General features: G+C 46.5%; 1 protein-coding gene across 5 annotated transcripts in view; it reads right to left on the reverse strand.

The window, feature by feature from the left end:
* LOC143276421 (uncharacterized) overlaps positions 1-20000 on the reverse strand; it is a 38232-nt gene that overhangs the window by 3255 nt on the left and 14977 nt on the right. For all 5 annotated transcript variants that reach the window (XM_076580911.1, XM_076580909.1, XM_076580910.1 and 2 more), the window contains exons 2-3: positions 10391-13202; positions 1-3149 (exon numbers count right to left, since the gene is read on the reverse strand). The exon at positions 1-3149 is cut by the window's left edge and continues 3255 nt beyond it. In XM_076580911.1, the coding sequence (XP_076437026.1) occupies positions 1-3149; positions 10391-13179 (5938 nt within the window). In that variant the 5' untranslated portion in view covers positions 13180-13202. The remainder of the gene's footprint in view (positions 3150-10390; positions 13203-20000) is intronic.

Genomic DNA, 20000 nt, shown 5'->3' on the forward strand with positions numbered 1-20000 from the left:
GTGGGATGGATGGCAGTGGGGTGGATGGCGGGATGGCGGACAGTGGGCACACAGTGGATGTTGACACTGCCAGGGTGGCGGGGGAAGATGAGTGAGAGGAGGGAGGGGAAGGAGGAGAAAACTCTCCGATCCTTTGCCCAGGGCTGTGTGCAGGGTCTTGGGTGGTGGTGGTGGCGGTGGTAGTCGCTGGGGCGGGAAGGAGAGGGAGGGAGCGGGGGAGATGATCCAGGACACCCCTCCCCTCCTCCACGTGGTGGTGGTGGTGAACGATCCTGTGTTCCTGCAAGGTCCTCACATCAGGGAGGACAGTCTGACACTCCTTGGGGAACGCCCCCACCTGACCTCCTCCACCCCCACCCGCCACCACCACCCCTGGCACATGCACACCTTTCGTCATCAGCCCGTGCTGCCTGCAGTGACGTTTGTAAGTCCCGAAGTCGTTCAGCTGGAACGTCTGGCCACATTCCGGGCATTCCAAACATTTGGTACCCTCCTGATTCACGGTCACTGATGACGCAGAGGGGGGCGTGTCCTTCGCGTCTGAGCTGGACGGAGGGAACCCACTGCCTTCTGTGCCGCTGAAACCACTGTCAGTGTCACTGGTGTTTCTGGTGGAGACAGTCTCAACTGAAGAAGCGAATTCCCCATGATGCAGCAGTCTCTCCTCTGAGAGGGCAGTTCTGGAACGAGACAAGGACCGCACCACACCACCACCAAGACAAGAAGAATCATCATTCTGGGTACCCGGGATGATGGTGTTCGTCCCCCCACCACCCGGTATCTGCACAACTGCAGCACTCTTCCTCAAGGTAGAGGTGGTGTGCACGAGGGCGTGCTCTGCTTTCGGCTCGAAGCCGTGCTGGTTTCTGAAATGCTTGAAGAACTCGAAAGGATCCCCGTAGGTCTGCAAGCAGAGACGGCAGAGGATGTAGAGAACGTCGTGCAGGCTGTTGTCTCCGATGGTGTTCAGGACTGGTTCATGGTGCTTGGTGGCGGTGTCAGCTAGGTGAGCTTTTCCTGCTTCGCAACTGCCGCTGCTGCCTGTTGATGCTGAAGGTGAAGCCAAGCTGCCGCATCTTTCGGGGAAAAGTTGAACGGCTTTGTTTCTTGCAAGAAAGGTGTCAGAGTCACGAGATGCCCTTCTCTCCAATCTCTCTAATGGAGATACTCTTGCTTTCAAACTCTGTAACCGAGGCGCCGTTACCAGCTCTGTACCGAGCAGCGACAAAGTCCCTGGCTCCACAATGAGAGGTATCTGTGGACCCGCAATTTTTCCAGGACGTCCCTCCCTGGAGGTCAGGGAGTCATGACAGACAGTGGTGGGCTGGTGGTCTGGGGACGGACTGAGCGAGGACTGCTGCAGGTCACTGTGTGAAGGCGGCCCTGCGCTGTCCTTGGTGGGGAGTGGTGTGCTGGCGTTCCTCTGATCATGGGTTTGCCTGCTGGACTCGCGGAGGTGCTGAACCTTGTGAAAGTATGAATCCACACTGTGTTGGAAGTCCTGGTTGTGGAAATGCTGGCCGGTTGATGGGAAAATCTCCCCTATGCCTTTGTCAGCAAAGCACGTGATTCCAGACAGATATTTTGCACGAATGTCATCGTTTTCTCCCTGTATGTGATTCATGAGATTCTGTTGTTGGTTTTCTGAAGGTGCTGGGGTCGTTTTCTTTGTGGACAGATCTAAGGGGGCATCATCCTCAACATGCTGTGTGAGGGAGTGGTGTGTGTGCTCGTAAATTGTCTGCGCATCAGTCACAGGAGTATTGCTATTAGTATTATTACTGTTCATCCTTGCTCCGTCCTGTGTCAAAGTCACTGGCTGAGGGCGGTACAGGGGAGGTCTCTTCAGAGAACCTGTTACCACTGAAGACGCAGCATGGGGGTGGGAATGGAGATGTCTTTCTGCACCACTCTCCCCAGTTCTGCCATGCACAGAGGGGTGCTGGTGACGAAGGTGCTTCAGGTTTTCTCTCTGCTCTTTCACAAGGTGGGGGTGGTTGACCACCAACTTCTGGTCCGGGGGGCAGAAAGAAGGGGGGCAGTCATGAGCAACACCTGGCTGAATGCCGTGAGAGGCACAGTCGGCGAGGAAAGCGTGATGCGAACAGGGTGGGTGAGAGAAAGGGGTGGCGGGGTACGGGTGCACAACAAGCTCCAGACCACAGCCGGGTCGCCCAGCCCTGACGCCCCCCTGCCAAGGCCGGGAAAAGGGTGGCAGGACTCCCACGGGTGGGCTTGTCGGGTAGACAGGGTGTGGCGGAAAGGGGGAGGAGTGGTGAGGCGGTTGGGACATACTGTTCTCTCCTCCACCATCGTCCTCGTGTGAAGGGAAAAACCATGCCGTGTGAGCACCGTGACTGCTGGCAGCAGTGGACACGAGACACGACGAACACGAGCAAGGCACTGAGACAGGATGAGGATGACGGGTCTCCCGCTGATGATGGCTGTTCTGGTGACGGTTCTGGAGATAATGGGGGCTGTTCTGACGAAGATGGTTTTGAAGATGTTGATGGCTTTGAAGATGACGATAATCACGACGATGGTGGTTCTGAAGATGCTGAGGATACTTCCCCTGCTGGTCTAGCGCCTCTGCCCTCTCCGAGGCACTCAGCTTCAGCAGCGGAGGTGGTGGTGGGGGCGGAGTCCTCCCCACGGGAACTTCCGGTTGAGGCACGTGACCACCTGTCAGAGCTCGCGGACACGCGGCACCACGAGGACGATGGAACCTGCTCCCTGGATCCACACAGGAGCTGGCGGTAGTGGAGGAGGAGATCAAAGAACTGAGTTTTGGGTGGACGGGGGAGGTACCCTGAGCCATGGATTCTGCAGCAGCCACAGCAGCAACAGTAGGTGCAGGAACCCTGCTGGTGACTGAGAGACAGGATGACGGAGGTATCTGACCGTACCTCGCCATGGGAGAGTACATCAGCTGAAGTGGTGGTCTTTGTCCTCCTGTAGCTGCTGGTGGTGGTGCCGTCTCCTTCCTCTTGAAGCGGCCCTGACCTTCAGTGTCCAGTGGTTCGTGCTGTGGATGAAGAGGGATGTGTGTTCTGGGCTGACTCGGACTCTGTTGATGATGATGATGAGGTTGCTGCGGGTCTTTGTGAAACTTCTGACGTTGGTGATGGTTTGTGGATTCTGCTCGGTCTCTGAAAAAACAACAAAAGTAGAAAAGACCTTAGTACTAAATAATAACAATGATACACATTGATGCACACACCTCCAAGCCAGGGACCTCGTGGCGTTTACAATAAATGTCCTACACACATCAATACACATGCATTCAAGTACGACCTGCCATTCACAAACAAGTGTGTGCACACACAATCACAAAAACAAACACGTACGCGTGCACACAGCCAGCAGAATTTCAAGAAGCGCATTAAACAATAAGAAGGCAGGCAAAACGGGAAAAGGTGTGTGTGTTTTAAGACCTCTTGAGCTGAACTGGGAAAACTTAGTGCTGCAGATATCAGAAAAAAATATTGTGACGTTTGTAGCCATGTGCTCAATACAACTGGCTACTCAACTCACAGCACAAGTTGAAAGCTGCTCTATTGCAGACGCCGTTTTCGCAACTAACGTGCTGGCCTTCAACGGCTCGCGCAGAATGTGTGACGCCATTCCCGGTTTGATGCAAACTTTTCGCTGTATATATCAGGAAAATTTGTGACGTTAATAAAGCAAACTTTGTGCTACAAATATCAGGAACATTTGTGACGTTAATCGAGCAAATTTAGTGCTGCATATATCAGGAAAATTTGTGCCGCTAATTAAGCAAACTTCGTGCTGCAAATATCAGGAACATTTATGACGTTGATCAAGCAAACTTAGTGCTGCAGATATCAGAAACATTTGTGACGTTGATTAAGCAAACTTAGTGCTGTAGATATGAAATTTTGTGACGTTAACAAAGCAAACTTAGTGCTGCAAATATCAGGAACATTTGTGAAGTTCATTGAGCACACTTAGTGCTGCAAATATCAGGGACATTTGTGACGTTCATCAAGCAAACTTAGTGCTGCAGATATTAGGAACATTTGTGACGTTAAGCAAACTTAGTGCTGTAGATATCAGGAACATTTAGGACGTTGATCAAACAAACTTAGTGCTGCAGTTATCATGAAATTTTGTGACGTTAACAAAGCAAACTTAGTGCTGCAGATATTAGGAACATTTGTGACGTTAAGCAAACTTAGTGCTGTAGATATCAGGAAAATTCGTGCGTTGTTTAAGCAAAGTTAGTGCTGTAAATATTGTGACGTTAATTGAGCAAACTTAGTGCTGCAGATATCAGGAATATCTGTGACGTTAATTAAGCAAACTTAGTGCTGCAGATATCAGGAACATTTGTGACGTTAATTAAGCAAACTTAGTGCTGTAGATATGAAATTTTGTGACGTTAACAAAGCAAACTTAGTGCTGCAGATATCAGGAACATTTGTGACGTTAATCAAGCAAAACTTAGTGCTGCAAATATCAGGAACATTTGTGACGGTGATCAAACAAACGTGGAGCGGCAGATATCGCTCAGCTCACGCAGCCCGCCTTCCTGCACCAAGCAGCCTCACCGCGCTGAATTCAGGATGAGACACCGGGCTGTCTTCCCGATACGCCAAGTCCCGCCTCTCCTGTCACTGAACTGGTGATCCTGGTTCACTTATTCCCAGTTCGCCTACTGATGTACACATTTTAACTCACTCAGTACGGCCAGTCCTCTTTTCTCCTCTACACAGGCCCCTCGGATGTCCAGTGGGTGTCTCAATGACCCAACATTTAGCTTCCGTCGTCAGAACTGTGGTATTCTTTGTCAACATTCACGTCTTTAGTATAAGAGCCTTCGCTTGCAATATTTTGATGATGGTAATTGGGGTGAAACGCTGTTAACGTCGTCTCTTTCGCCGTTCGTATGGAGAGAGTTAAAAAAAAATTCGCCAATGTACTCAGTTGCTGTGTGCGTGCGCGCACGTGTGTGTGTGTGTGTGTGTGTGTGTGTGTGTGTGTGTGTGTGTGTGTGTGTGTGTGTGCGTGCGTTCGTGCATGTGCTTATGTCTGTATTCTGTTAAAAAAAAAGTATTACTTTCTTCTTTGGTGCGTGAAAGAGACAAGACAAATTCTTTAATATCGAGGATAATAGATAAGCACTGGCGCGCTTTTTTTTTTTTTTCATCCAGTCCCCGCCCTGAAACAGAGTCTACACTACATAATACTTACATTATATATGTCATTGCATGCACTACACAATGCTACTTAAAGCCACAGAATGCGAATACTATACTATATAAAGGCATAAGCATGGTAAAAATATAACACACACATACATACACACACACACACACACACACACATACATAGAGGCACAAGCATGGTATTAATAATCGACATAAAATTTAAAAAACAACAAAAAAACCCCAAAAAAAACAGAACACACATACACACACACACACACACTCTCTCTCTCTTTCTCCCCCTCTCTCGCACACTTACACGCACACACACACAAGTAAGGGGCGGGAGGTGGGGGCTGAATAAGCGTAACTGGAACAGTGAGTGGGGCACAAGCTTTAACCTACGATCAAAGTATGGACGAATCGGGAATCCGGGTATGAATCGGGTGGCTGGGTAGAATGGAATCCGGGTGAATCGGGTGGCTGGGTAGCATGGAATACGGATGAATCGGGTGGTTGGGTAGCATGGAATACGGATGAATCGGGTGGTTGGGTAGCATGGAATACGGATGAATCGGGTGGGTGGGTAGCATGGAATACGGATGAATCGGGTGGGTGGGTAGCATGGAATCCGGGTGAATCGGGTGGGTGGGTAGCATGGAATCCGGGTGAATCGGGTGGGTGGGTAGCATGGAATACGGATGAATCGGGTGGGTGGGTAGCATGGAATCCGGGTGAATCGGGTGGCTGGGTAGCATGGAATCCGGGTGAATCGGGTGGCTGGGTAGCATGGAATCCGGGTGAATCGGGTGGGTGGGTAGCATGGAATCCGGGTGAATCGGGTGGGTGGGTAGCATGGAATCCGGGTGAATCGGGTGGGTGGGTAGCATGGAATCCGGGTGAATCGGGTGGGTGGGTAGCATGGAATCCGGGTGAATCGGGTGGCTGGGTGGCATGTGCGAACTTTGCTGCGCGAAGTTAGCGCTAAGTTTGCTTGTCGCGAAGAATGTTCTTAACTCCACGGTGGATTCCATCCATACCATACTCACGAACAATCTTAACTCTAAGTAAACTTAGCGATGCAAAGATCGTCTCTTGCAACACCCGACTCTTCTTCCGAGTGCTGAGGTCCGGGTACAAAGTTCAGGTGTTCGCGTACCAAGTCGGGTATTTGCGTGCAAAGTTCGGGAATCGACAGATAACACCTTGTTTTGCCTGTCCCACCTTATGCCATACTGTGTAATGCAAATCGTTCATTTTAATGATGGTTGACTGATAACCTCCCTCACCCTCCATCCCCCACTCTGATCTGTATAGCGTGTATATGTTGTGTGTGTTGTTTTTTCATTTTGTTTCATTTTTTTCCTATACATTTTACTAACACTATGCTTGTACCTGTATGCCATGTATGTGTGTGTGTGTGTATGTGTGTGTGTGTGTGTGTGTGTGTGTGTGTGTGTGTGTGTGTGTGTGTGTGTGTGTGTGTGTTTTATTGTTTGTTTGTTTGTTGTGTTTTGTTTATTATTATTATTATTATTTTCTTCCCTGTTATGTATCTCTACCAACACCATGCTTTCATTTTATTTAGTATTGTGTAGTGTAGACCCTATCCAGGGCGGGAACCGGATGTAAAAAAAGCACACCAGTGCTTATCTATTATCCTCGAAATAAAGAAAGAATTTGTCTTTCTTTACCACAGGCTTTGGACGTGTTCGCACTGTAAGATCCGTGACGTAACATACTTTACTGGAGTGTGACCAAATGAGGTCAGTGGATGACTGGGCATGTTGTGAACAAATTGGGTCAGCAGACGACTGGATATGCTTGATGTTATGACCGTGTCCGTGTCTACAAATTAGGTCAGTCGGCCAGATGATTGTGGGCATGTTTTATTTGACCGTGACCAAATTGGACGTGCTTTTTTACCTTCTGCTTGTTGACACTGGAAGGATTTTTTTACGTTTACAAATTACGAACGTGAAGGATAACAATCAAAGATCAAATGTGCTTGCTTGCGCACGCACAACGCATACATTCTCTCTCTCTCTCTCTCTCTCTCTCCCCCTGTCACACATCATTGGCTAAGGATTATTTCAGCCTTCCCCGCTAAGCTGGCTTTCTTCAATGCGGTTACCCCAGACATTCCTTGTGTGTGTGTGTGTGTGTGTGTGTGTGTGTGTGTGTGTGTGTGTGTGTGTGTTTGCCCGCATACGTATGTGTTTGTACATATGTGTGTACGTTTTTGTTGTGTGTGTGTGTGTGTGTGTGTGTGTGTGTGTGTGTTTGCCCGCATACGTATGTGTGTGTACATATGTGTGTACGTTTTTGTTGTGTGTGTGTGTGTGTGTGTGTGTGTGTGTGTGTGTGTGTGTGTGTGTGTGTGTGTGTGTGTGTGTGTGTGTGTGTGTGTGTGTGTGTGTGTGTGTGTGCGTGCTTGTGCGTGCGTATATACATATATTTGTGCGTGTGCGTGTTATTTGTGTGTGTCAGGGTTTCTCTCTCTCTCTCTCTCTCTCTGTATGTGTGTGTGTGTGTGTGTGCGCGCGCGCGTGTTTGTGTGCGCGTGTGCTTGTGAGGTGCGCGCATACAAATGAACGCCAGACAGTGTAAGTAATGTTTGTTGTTGTTGTTGTTGTTGTTGCTGTTTTTCCCCCGTTCTTCACGTGGACAGAAAGTGGAGTTAGGAGGGGAAGATAACAAAAGACGTGTGTGTGGATTAACAACACTGTCTGTTCTGTCCTGCTTTCTGGACCTGGCTGCAGAGACAGAGACAGACAGACAGACACAGAGAGAGAGAGAGAGAGAGAGAGGACAATTCAAAATAGAGGGATGGGGGATGTGAAGGTAGGGAGAAGGGGTGGGGATGGGGAGTGTATTGGTAAGGTGCGGGGAGGCAGGAGGAGGCAGGGTGTGAAGACGGCATTGTACACATTGAAAGGTTTTTGGGGGAAAGAGAAGGAGAGAAAGCGGTGTATATGGAGAGGTGTGAGACACACACACACACACACACACACACACACACACACAGCGGTGTATATGAATAGGTAAGAAACACACACACACACACACACACACACACACACACACACACACACAGCAGTGTATATGAATAGGTAAGAAACACACACACACACACACACACACACACACACACACACACAGCGGTGTATATGAATAGGTAAGAAACACACACACACACACACACACACACACACACACACACACAGCGGTGGATATGAATAGGTAAGAAACACACACACACGAATGTCTTGAAGGAAAAGTGTGAAAATTGTGCATATGTTAGTTTGAATATAGAATTAGTATCATTTGGCAATGATGAGCTCACAGAAACAGATGAAATATTTGACTATAGCATTCCAGTGGCGAAACATTTTATTTATAAATGCAGAATAAATAAAATCAAACCATGTATGAAGCACTTCCTAACAGACCTAAGAAACATATATAAAGCCGAAAGATATGTACGCTCGATGAATGTGGAAAGATATGTACACGAGAGGAATGAAAGACAAACACGAATGTAACTCTTTTTAAAAAAATATTATTTATTTTCTTAAATCTTTTTTATGCCGTGCGTATGACTTCTTTCTGTATAAAACAATGCTATGTTGTTTTTCTGAATTTTCAATGATTACAAATATTCTTTTGTATGTCTAGTCTTAAACAATGTTAAACTCGAATAAAAATGTGTATGAAAAAAAATGAAATATTCAAAAAGGAAAGTACATACTCCATCCCTCACACATTCCAGTAGTGGCCAAGTGTGTGAACACCGTGAAATATTAATTTACATCAACTCCAACAACATAGCATAAGATGTCCCAAAGCCGTTCACTGCCATCGAGGCAATTCAATTTATATTTACTGTGTCTAGGGCTCGGCATAGGAAGGCGGGATCTAATCCTATCCTTCAGGCTCCCCCCCCCACCCCCCACCCCCTTTAAATTTTTTTTTTAATTTTTAATTTTTTATTTTATCCAATCTTCTCCAAGCAAAGTCAGGTGCCCGTCGACACCTGAGTGGAACAAGCCGGAAAGTCAGAGTTACGTGCCTTTCCCAAGGGCACAACTCCATGCCGAAACACGACGTTGTTTCCCTGATCCGACTGGTGAATACTAGGTGATTTACTTCTGTATACAAGCCTGGATTTGACGAGACCAGTTCCTAAGAAAAGATACTGTAAGTTTATGAAAAGATCCGTTGCTGTTTTACAGGAAACCTGGCAACATTGTACCAGGAGTAGCACCTTCACTAACTTACTACTTTGTGCATTAACAGACCTTTGTTGTGAATTCTTGTGATTAAGACGCAGAGGAAGAACACCCGACATGATTTATAATCATCAGTGCCTAATGAGATGGATTTTGAGGGGACTACTTTAACCCCTCCACTGCTGAACCTTGGACAAATAAGATCAATGTGACATACATCTGAAGTGCAGTTATTACTTAATAAACTTCGTGGTGGTCAAATGATTCAGCTGAAAGAAGGTGATATATTCCAAGGAAGAAGTGAAGAATGATAAATGACACCCTAACCTGCACGATCTGATGTAGCACAGTGAGATGACAGCCTTCACGGACTACCACACTCACCAGCAGCAGCGAAGGGGTTAGGAACGTGTTTTACACAGCAGATTTCGAAGTCTTGGAATGGTTGTATTCAGTGGCTGAATCTCACATTGTCGAGACATGATCTATGATCAGCTGGTTACATGCGTGAAAGGATTGTTTTCGAGAGGAGGGAGAGAGGTGAGAGAGAGAGAGAGCGCGCGATGAAAAAAATAATTAAAAAAAAAAAAAAAACACCACACGCATGCACATACAAATACGCACGCACGCACACCCTTGGGAAGGGGGAAAAGGTGAATGAGTGGAAGGAAGGGGGGGGGGGAGGAGAGAGGTGGGAGGAAGACAGAGATGGGAGGGGGGAGGGAGAGAGAGTGAGAGACTAAGACACAACACAACACAACACACACATTTCTTACTCCACACATAGGCCTGCAAGAAATGAATAACCCATTATTGTATTGTACTGTATTGTACATGCACACACATATGCACAAGCACACACACCAACGGAGAGAGACAGACAGAGACAGACAGAAAGACAGAGACAGACACAGAGGACACAGAACGCGACAGAAATAAGACAGCGTCAGAGAAACAACAAAAACTGAACACAACAAGCTTGAAGCCCACCTGTCATCATGAACAGCACTCACAAACGTGGGCACCAAAGACGTGGTGGCCCCGGCAGAAGAAACAGAAGCAGAGGAAGAAGACGACGACGACGACGACGACAACAACGATGACCAAGCAGCGAGTGTGGGCAACTTGGTGGAGGTGGTCAGCAGCTGACTGATGACCTCTGTCTGGCTGATGACGCGGTCCACGATGTCCTGCACCGACATGGTCACCGGGCCGTCCTCTGATGACCGACACGAGGACCTCACAGCACCCCCACTGCCCTCGGCGTCAGCCTCCACACACTGCCGAGGAGAGCTGTTCATCTTCTCCAGTTCTGAAGCGCCACTGCTGCTGCTGCTGCTACTGCCCTCCGTTGCAACCCCCAAAATCTGCTGAAGAAAATTCTTTTTCTTCTTCACTTCTGGAGCGCTGCTGCCGATGCCCTCGACTCCAGCCTCCAGAAATTGCTGTGAACTGTTGTTGTTGTTCTTCTTCTTCGCTTCTGGGACACTGATACTGGTGCTCTCAACTCCAGCCTCCAGAAATTGCTGTGGGAGGTTTTTGTTGTTGTTCTTCACTTCTAGAACACTGCTACCCTCGACTCCAGCCTCTAGAAATTGCTGTGGGAAGCTGTTGTTCTTCCTCACTTCAGGGACACTATTACTCATGCCCTCAGCTTCAGCCTCCTCACCTTCCCGTGGAAGGCTGTTGTTCTTCTTCTCAAGTTCTGAGGAAGCGCGACTGCTGCAGCTCTGCTGATCACCAAAGGTATTCCTCATGTCGGCTGCAGAAGAGTTTTTGGCGGTAGCGTTGTCCGTTTCTGCTGCCGCATGGTCCTGACGCGGTGATCCGTTCTTCGGTTCTGCTGCAGAACGGGTATGAGTAGAAGAGCGTGGTATTTCTGCTGTGGAAGTGTAATTGTTAGGTGTCTCCTTTGCTGTTGCAGATGTCTGATTTGAAGTCCTTTGTTCTACTGCACAGGTATGATTTGAGGTCATCGTTTCTATCGCAGAGCTCTGGTTTGAGGTCCTGGTTGTTTCTATGGAGAAGGTATTATTCCAGGTCCTTGTTTGTTCCGCTGCGGACGTCTGATCACAGATTCGAAGTTCAGATCTCAGGTTAAAGTTCCTCCTGTGCTGCACTAAGCAGCTATGAGAACCATCCTCCATTTCTACCGAAGCCCTGGCAGCAAGCGACGCTCTCTCTTCCTCCATCCTCTCCTCCTCCTCAGTGATGGAGGAGAAACTCCTCTCCACGGCTTTCTCTATGTGGTCCATGAAACACATGGCGCCTCCACCCTCGGCACCCTTCTCCTTGCCCTCGGCTCCAGCCTCCACACACTGCTGACGAAAGCTGTTCCTTTCCACGTCAGATTCCCTTCTGTCTCCCCGGCCGCTTGTCTCTGGCTTAGGGTCAACTGGAGTCACTGTGTTGTTTGAGATGATCTGGGGTAGGATTCGTTGCACCCGCGGGGGTAGAGAGTTCGGGTCTTGGGCTGCGCCTAAGGAGCTGTCCAACATTCTGTCGATGAAGGTTTTGAGTTGTATATACGTTGTCACGTGGTGGTTGTTGTCGATGCTGTCTTCTTGTTCGGCAGTGGCGTTCTTTTTGCTATCACCACACACACCCGATTTCTGAGGGTCTTTGTCTTTAGGAGTATCATACTTCTTTTCTGACACAGAACGACGTCTCTCACAGGTAACTGTATTTGTGGTAGAAGTGCAGGTTTGTGACAGTAAACCTCTTCTGCTGCCTTCCTCTGCATTTGTGGTGCGACCCTTAAAGCCTGCAGAGTTCTTGAGTTCAAGTCTTGTTCCTATCACAGGCACTATATCTGAAGGTCTGTCATCGTCTTTTTCGGAGTTTTGCTCGGGGGTCAAGATGATGAGACCCGATGCACTGTGTTCAGAACTGGTTCGTGTTTTCTGATTAGAGAGGGAGGAGTCCTCTTGGGACAAACTTTCCCTACTTCCAGTTTCCTCACCCTTTTGGGGCCAGCGAAGTTTATCAGGACGGTCGGTGACCCAGTTCTGATCTCCACCGTTCTGAACACAGCCCCCACCACTGATGCTGTGCTCACTGATGCCGAGCCCCATCACCTCCTGCCTCTCTTCTCTGGACTCCTCCTCACCTCCGAACTCTGAACTTTGCCCCCCAACTCCTCTCCTTTGACCCTGGTCTGTACCACTAGGGTTGTCCCCAGTCTCTCTTCTGCTGCTCTCGTCGTCACCAGCTGTGACTGGGCGTGCCTGTGTGTGTATGCACATGCTGGTATGTATGGGTGCGTGTGTGTGTATGTCTGTGTCACCAGCTTCGTCATCGTCGTGGTGATTATCATTATCCACCACCATCGCCACGTCGTCGTCCTTATCGGCGATCGTCGCTGTTGGTGCTGGTGCTGTTGGTGCAGAGTACGGCGAGGACGGAGACTCGTCGCTCTCGTCAGAACTGCTGGCCAGGCAGGTCTCTATGAAGCTGTCAATCACCGCCCGCACTGACTGGGAATGGGCGTCCACGGCCAGCACGCGCACCTGGCTGCTCGTGGTGGGCGTCCTGGGGGTCTTCTTGCAGGTAGCGATGGGAGAGGGGGAGGGGGAGGGGAGGCGGTCGTGGTGGATGGGGTGCATGGGGGAGAGGGTGGGGAGGGGGGTGATGGTGGTGTCCATCACGGGGTAGTGGTGGAGGTGGTGGTTGTAGTTGTAGCCGTCATGGGAAAGGGGAAGGTCGTTGTAGTGATGCTTTGTGTTGGTGGTGGTGGTTGTGTCGGTGTTGGTGGCGGCTTTGGATTGCTGCTGACCCATGGTGGCTGCCTGAGGAGTGGTACCTGCACGACACAAATATATATATATATATATATTATATAACACGATAATAATTATAATAATAATGATGACGATGACATGACCCTTTTTAGCCCCGCCATATAGGCAGTTATACTCCTGGCGATGATGACGATGATAATACTACTGATAATGATGATGAGAAGAAGAAGAAGAACAGTAGTAGTAGTCGTCGTGGTAGTCGTAGTGGTAGAAGTAATAGCAGTGGTAGTGGTGGTGGTGGTGGTGGTGGTAGTACACACATGAAAGGAATGAAGAGCCCCCAATGGCAGCCGTCAGTTGGCTCTACCCAGGTAGGCAGGCTGTTGTGCAAATGACCCCGAATTTGTAAAGCGCTTAGAGCTTGGTATCCGACCGAGGATATGCGCTATGTAAGTATCCATATCATTCATCATTATTCATTAATTTTTAACACAGAGTGCTGCTCTCACTTGATTCTGTTTGAGACAGGAAGGCAAAGGAGGAGTTACAGGAAAGACTGCAAAAGAGGAGTGATGTGCTCAGACCTTGTCTTTCAATGGTTAACTCTCTCCATACGAACGGCGAAAGAGACGATGTAAACAGCGTTTCACCCCAATTACCATCATCAAAATATTGCAAGCGGAAGGCTCTTATACTGAAGAGGTGAATGTTGACAAAGAATACCACAATTCTGACGACGGAAGCTAAAGGTTGGGTCATTCAGACACCCACTGGACATCCGAGGGGTCTGTGTAGAGGAGAAGAGAGGACTGGCCGTACTGAGTGAGTTAATTAAGTCGAGTGGCAGTCTTCTACACGCTAAATCTCTGGAGGGGGGTGAATGGAGGAAGCAGGTAAAGCAGACAAGACAGAGGAGTGACAGGAGTCATGACCTAGAGGTAACGCGTCCGCCTAGGAAGTGAGAGAATCTGAGCACGCTGGTTCGAATCACGGCTCAACCGCCGATATTTTCTCCCCATCCACTAGACGTTGAGTGGTGGTCTGGACGCTAGTCATTCGGATGAGACGATAAACCGAGGTCCCGTGTGCAGCATGCACTTGGCGCACGTAAAAGAACCCACGGCAACAACTTCGATAGGAAAAACAAATAAAACTGCACGCAGGAAAAAAAAACAAAAAAATGGGTGGCGCTGTAGTGTAGCGACGCGCTCTCCCTGGGGAAAGAGCCCGAATTTCACACAGAGAAATCTGTTGCGATAAAAAGAAATACAAATACAAATATATGTTTTTATGGACAGTGTGTTGACAAGCCGACTAGACTAGGGTTCTTGAAGGAGCTGAAAGAGGGATGTAGTGTTAACTGAAGTCTGATTACAATACATCTTTATCAACTAATCTGATTGGGAACTTATTCGTGCATCTAAAGGCTTGTCAGTTACGCACACAACACAGCCTCTCAACCCACAGTCAGGTCACACACACACACGCACACACACACACACACACACACTCACTCACATACACAATTATTTAAATACGTAAAGGCCAAAAGCACTTATCTGACTACGGTTTAGACATCTGTGAAAATTTTGTGAAAATTGTCAGTCATACTCTCACCACAACAATCACACACACACACACACAAAACATACACACACACACAAAGCCACACACACACACACACACAAAACATACACACACACACAAAACCACACACACACACAAAACCACACACACACACACACACAAAACCACACACACACACACACACACAAAACATACACACACACATACACACACACACAAAACCACACACACACACAAAACATACACACACACACAAAAAAAACCACACACACACACACACACACAAAACATACACACACACACAAAGCCACACACACACACACACACACACAAAGCCACACACACACACACAAAACATACACACACATACACACACACACAAAGCCACACACACACACACACACAAAGCCACACACACACACAAAGCCACACACACACACACACAAAACATACACACACACACACACACACACACAAAACATACACACACACACAAAGCCACACACACACAAAACCACACACACATACACACACACAAAACATACACACACACATACACACACACACACAAAACCACACATACACACACAAAACACACACACACACACAAAACCACACACACACACACACACACACATACACACACACACAAAACATACACACACACACAAAACCACACACACACACATCCACACACACACATACACACACACAAAACCACACACACACACAACCACACACACACACACACACAAAACATACACACACACACACAAAGCCACAGCCAGACAAGCAGAAAAAATTCGACCTTGTTTTTGATTTTGTCGTTGTTGTTCTCCCTCTCTCTCTTTGTATTGTTTATTGTTGCTGTCTTCTTAATCTCATGACTTGCCAAGTCGTGCGATGACATGACCGAGTTTATAAGCTTTCTTGTTTGTTTTTGTTCTAGTTTCTTGTTTTGTTTTAATCTTTTCTGTTTTCTACACTCGTGGCATATTTTACGTGCAGTAACCTCGGATCACAATCATTATCTTTGGCATAGATCCAAGGTGAGGTGATACTTTTTCTCCCTCAACTCTGTGAAGCGTCCGCATAGGAAGCGATAGAAACTGAGCACACTGGTTCGAATCCTGGCACAATCACCAGTATTCCCCCCACCCCTCCCCCTTCCGCTGGACCTTGAGTGGTAGTCTGGACGCTAGTCATTCGGATAAGACGATAAACCGAGGTCCCGTGTGCAGCATGCACTTAGCGCACGTAAAAGAACCCACGGCACTGCTCTAAAAATAGGTGGATAGCGCATGCCTTCTTTGAGCCCCTTTGCTAACTGAAACCAGCGGAAGTGTTCAATCAGCCATTTAGCTACTCATGTCAGTACAGCGCGAAGTGGTAACTTCATATATGTAGCCAAGCACTCAGCTGGCTACGATGACTACTTCACGGCAAGCTTTCACTTGCTCGCGGCGTTAGTTAAGCTGACATTCCTGTGTGTGCCTCCACAGCAAGTTTGTGCTTCGTGTCACTTCACCGTTTTCCTGTAATAACTTTGGTAAACAAACCATTGGCAGATATCAATCAAGACACAACATTTGGCATGTTGTGTGGGCAAGCAACATAACACAATTTCATCGCAGATACACGGTTACAGTTCAGAAACTATCACCAGTTTACAGACGACTTCTCAACGGACTGACAGCCAGATACGAGTGTCAGTATGGCGTCCAGTTGGCTTCAGCTTTCCTGGCCAATGTGCTATCCATCTATTTTTAAGACTGTGGTTTACTCCCCACATGCCACAGGTAATACTGAGTTACATGGCTGGTTGCCAGTGGAGAGAGAAGAACCTCTGACGTCAGTGATTAAGAACGTACGTTACTACCCATCAGAGGGGTCATGGTTCGCTAACTGTTGTCTGAGAGGATTTACTTTCTACAGCACCCCACCCCGACCCCCACCCCACCCCCACCCCACCCCTCCTCCGTCATTTCCAAGGTGTTCTACGGAACATGCATTTCCTGTCTTCTGCTTCTTCTTCTTCTTCTGCTTGTCGATTGTCTTTATCTTTCCTCCGTTCACACTCCTAGCATTTTCTACATACAAGAACCTTGATCACATAATTTCTGACACTTATCCAAGTAGGCGGAACAACAACCAAACAAAAAGAAGAAGAAAAAGGAGAGAGAGAGAGAGAGAGAGAGAGAGAGAGAGAGAGGTGTATATGAAGAGGTGAGACAGAGAGAGAGAGAGAGAGAGAGAGTGGTGTATATGAAGAGGTGAGACACAGAGAGAGAGAGAGACAGAGAGAGAGAGAGAGAGAGGGGGGGGGTGGTGTATATGAAGAGGTGAGACACAGAGAGAGACAGAGAGACAGAGAGAGAGAGAGTGGTGTATATGAAGAGGTGAGACAGAGAGAGAGAGAGAGAGAGAGAGAGAGAGAGAGAGAGAGAATGAATGAATGAATGAATGGTTTATTCATTTATAGGCCATTGCCCCTTATGAAAGGGTGTCACATTTCTTCATAAACATTGCATCGTGCATTGAAAAATGACATTCGTTCAGATAATATAAATATAACATACCTTAATTTTAAGTAATATTTATGTCCTCACCTTAGTAATACATAATACACATCATGAAACATATTGTATTCAAATGACATTTATACACTTAAATGATATATGATATACGCTAAATGATAACTCTTACATGCGTAGCTAATGACACTCAGTTACGTTATACACATCGTCCGTATGTAGTCGTTACTGGTTACACTAAGACATAAGAACAGATCGGAGCTTAAACGATTTATACAGATAAATTGATAGGTTTCTAATAGTTTGTTCATGCGCTGATGCCATAAGTAACGACAGTCTAAACTGACTTGGGAACTTAAAATATTTCAATGGTATGTACTGTACTCTTAAATTATACAAGACAGGGCAGGACAGAACAAAATGCACCTCATTTTCTTTCTCCATCTGGCAAAGTGGACATAATAAGTCAGCCTCGTTCTGCATTCTATAACGATAACTATGTTCAGCAATATCGGAAATGCCCAGTCTGAATCTTGTCATTGTATACCTTAAATATCTATCTAGATTCATTGGGGGGGGGGGGGGGGGGGCGGTGTATATGAAGAGGTGAGACACAGAGAGAGACAGAGAGACACAGAGAGAGACAGTGGTGTATATGAAGAGGTGAGACAGAGAGAGAGAGTGGTGTATATGAAGAGGTGAGACACAGAGAGAGAAAGAGAGACAGAGAGACAGAGAGAGAGACAGAGAGAGAGAGAGAGGTGTATATGAAGAGGGGAGACAGAGAGAGAGAGAGAGAGAGAGAGAGACAGAGAGAGAGAGAGAGAGAGAGAGAAAGACAGACAGAGACACAGAGAGAGAGGAGGTACAGTGGTTTCATGAGAATCATGTATGCAATGGAGATTAGTGAAGCCTGTATGGGGTTTCAGGGTCGATTACACACACACTCACAATTAATCTTTTCACGGACCATCTCCCCTTTGCTCCCCCCCCCCCCCCACACACACACACCCCTCCCATTGTGACCCCTGTGCACTGGGCGATACAGACACGCTGATTCCGTTCTTTCATGATGATCATGATGAGAATTGCAACTGAGGCCCCATCCTTAACTAAAAAAAAGAAAACAAAAGAGATGATGATGATGATGATGATGATATGGATATTCATACACCGCCTATCCTCGGTCAGAGACCAAGCTCCAAGCTCTTTACAAACACGGAGTCATTTGCACAACAGCAGGCTGCCTACCTGGGTAGAGCCGACTGACGGCTGCCACTGAGCGCTCATCATTCGTTTCCTGTGTCATTCAATCAGATTTCAGGCACGCACACATACACACTCAGACAGACGTGTAACATTTTACGTGTATGACCGGTTTGTTTATTTGCCCCGCCATGTATGCAGGCATACATACTCCGTTTTCGGGAGGGGGCGGGGAGGTGTGCATGCTGGGTATGTTCTTGTTTCCATACCCACCGAACGCTTACATCTTTTATGCTCTGTTCTAAAATGGGATGTTATACGATGCGATGCCGTACGATATAATACAATTCGATACAATACAATACGATATTATGATGTGATACACTACACTACACGACACTACCCTACACTACACTACGTTATGATACAATACAATACGATACTATACGATACAATATGTTAAGATACAATACAATACAAATACAATACAAATACGATACAATATGATACGATACGATACGATACAATACAATATGATACGATACGATACGATACAATACGTTAAGATACAATACAATACAATACGATACTATACGATACAATACAATATGTTAAGATAGAATACAATACAAATACAATACAATACGATACAATATGATACGATACGATACGTTACGATACAATACAATGCCATACGTTACGATACAATACGTATAATGCCACACGTTACGATACGATACGATATGTTATGATACAATACGTTAAGATACAATACACTATGATACAATACAATACGATACAATACAGTACGGTACAATACAATACAATACGATTCAATACGATACAATATGATACGATACAACACGATACAATACGTTACAATACGTTAAGATACAATACAATACGATACAATACGATACGTTGCGATACAATACATTACGTTAAGATACAATACAATACGATACAATACAATACGATACTATACGATACAATACAATATGTTAAGATACAATACAAATACAATACGATAGAATATGATACGATACAATACGATACGATACAATACAATGCCATACGTTACGATACAATACGTATAATGCGATACGTTACGATACAACATAGTACGTTATGATACAATACAATACAATACGATTCAATACGATACGATACAATACAATACGTTAAGATACAATACAATACGATACAATACAATACGATAAGATACAATGCAATACGATACAATACAATACGATAAGATACAATGCAATACGATACGATACGATACGTTAAGATACAATACAATACGATACGATACGATACAATACGATAAGATACAATGCAATGCGATACAATACGATACGATACAATACAATACGACACGGTACGATACAATACAATGCGATACGTTATTATACGTTACAAGACGATACGTTACGCTACAATGCGATACGTTACGATGCGATACGATTCAATACGTTACGCTACAATACAATGCGATACGATTCAATACATCACGATACACTAGAGTACGAT

Source organism: Babylonia areolata, chromosome 32 (assembly GCF_041734735.1).
Source record: "Babylonia areolata isolate BAREFJ2019XMU chromosome 32, ASM4173473v1, whole genome shotgun sequence".
NCBI classification, from domain to species: Eukaryota; Metazoa; Mollusca; class Gastropoda; order Neogastropoda; family Buccinidae; genus Babylonia; species Babylonia areolata.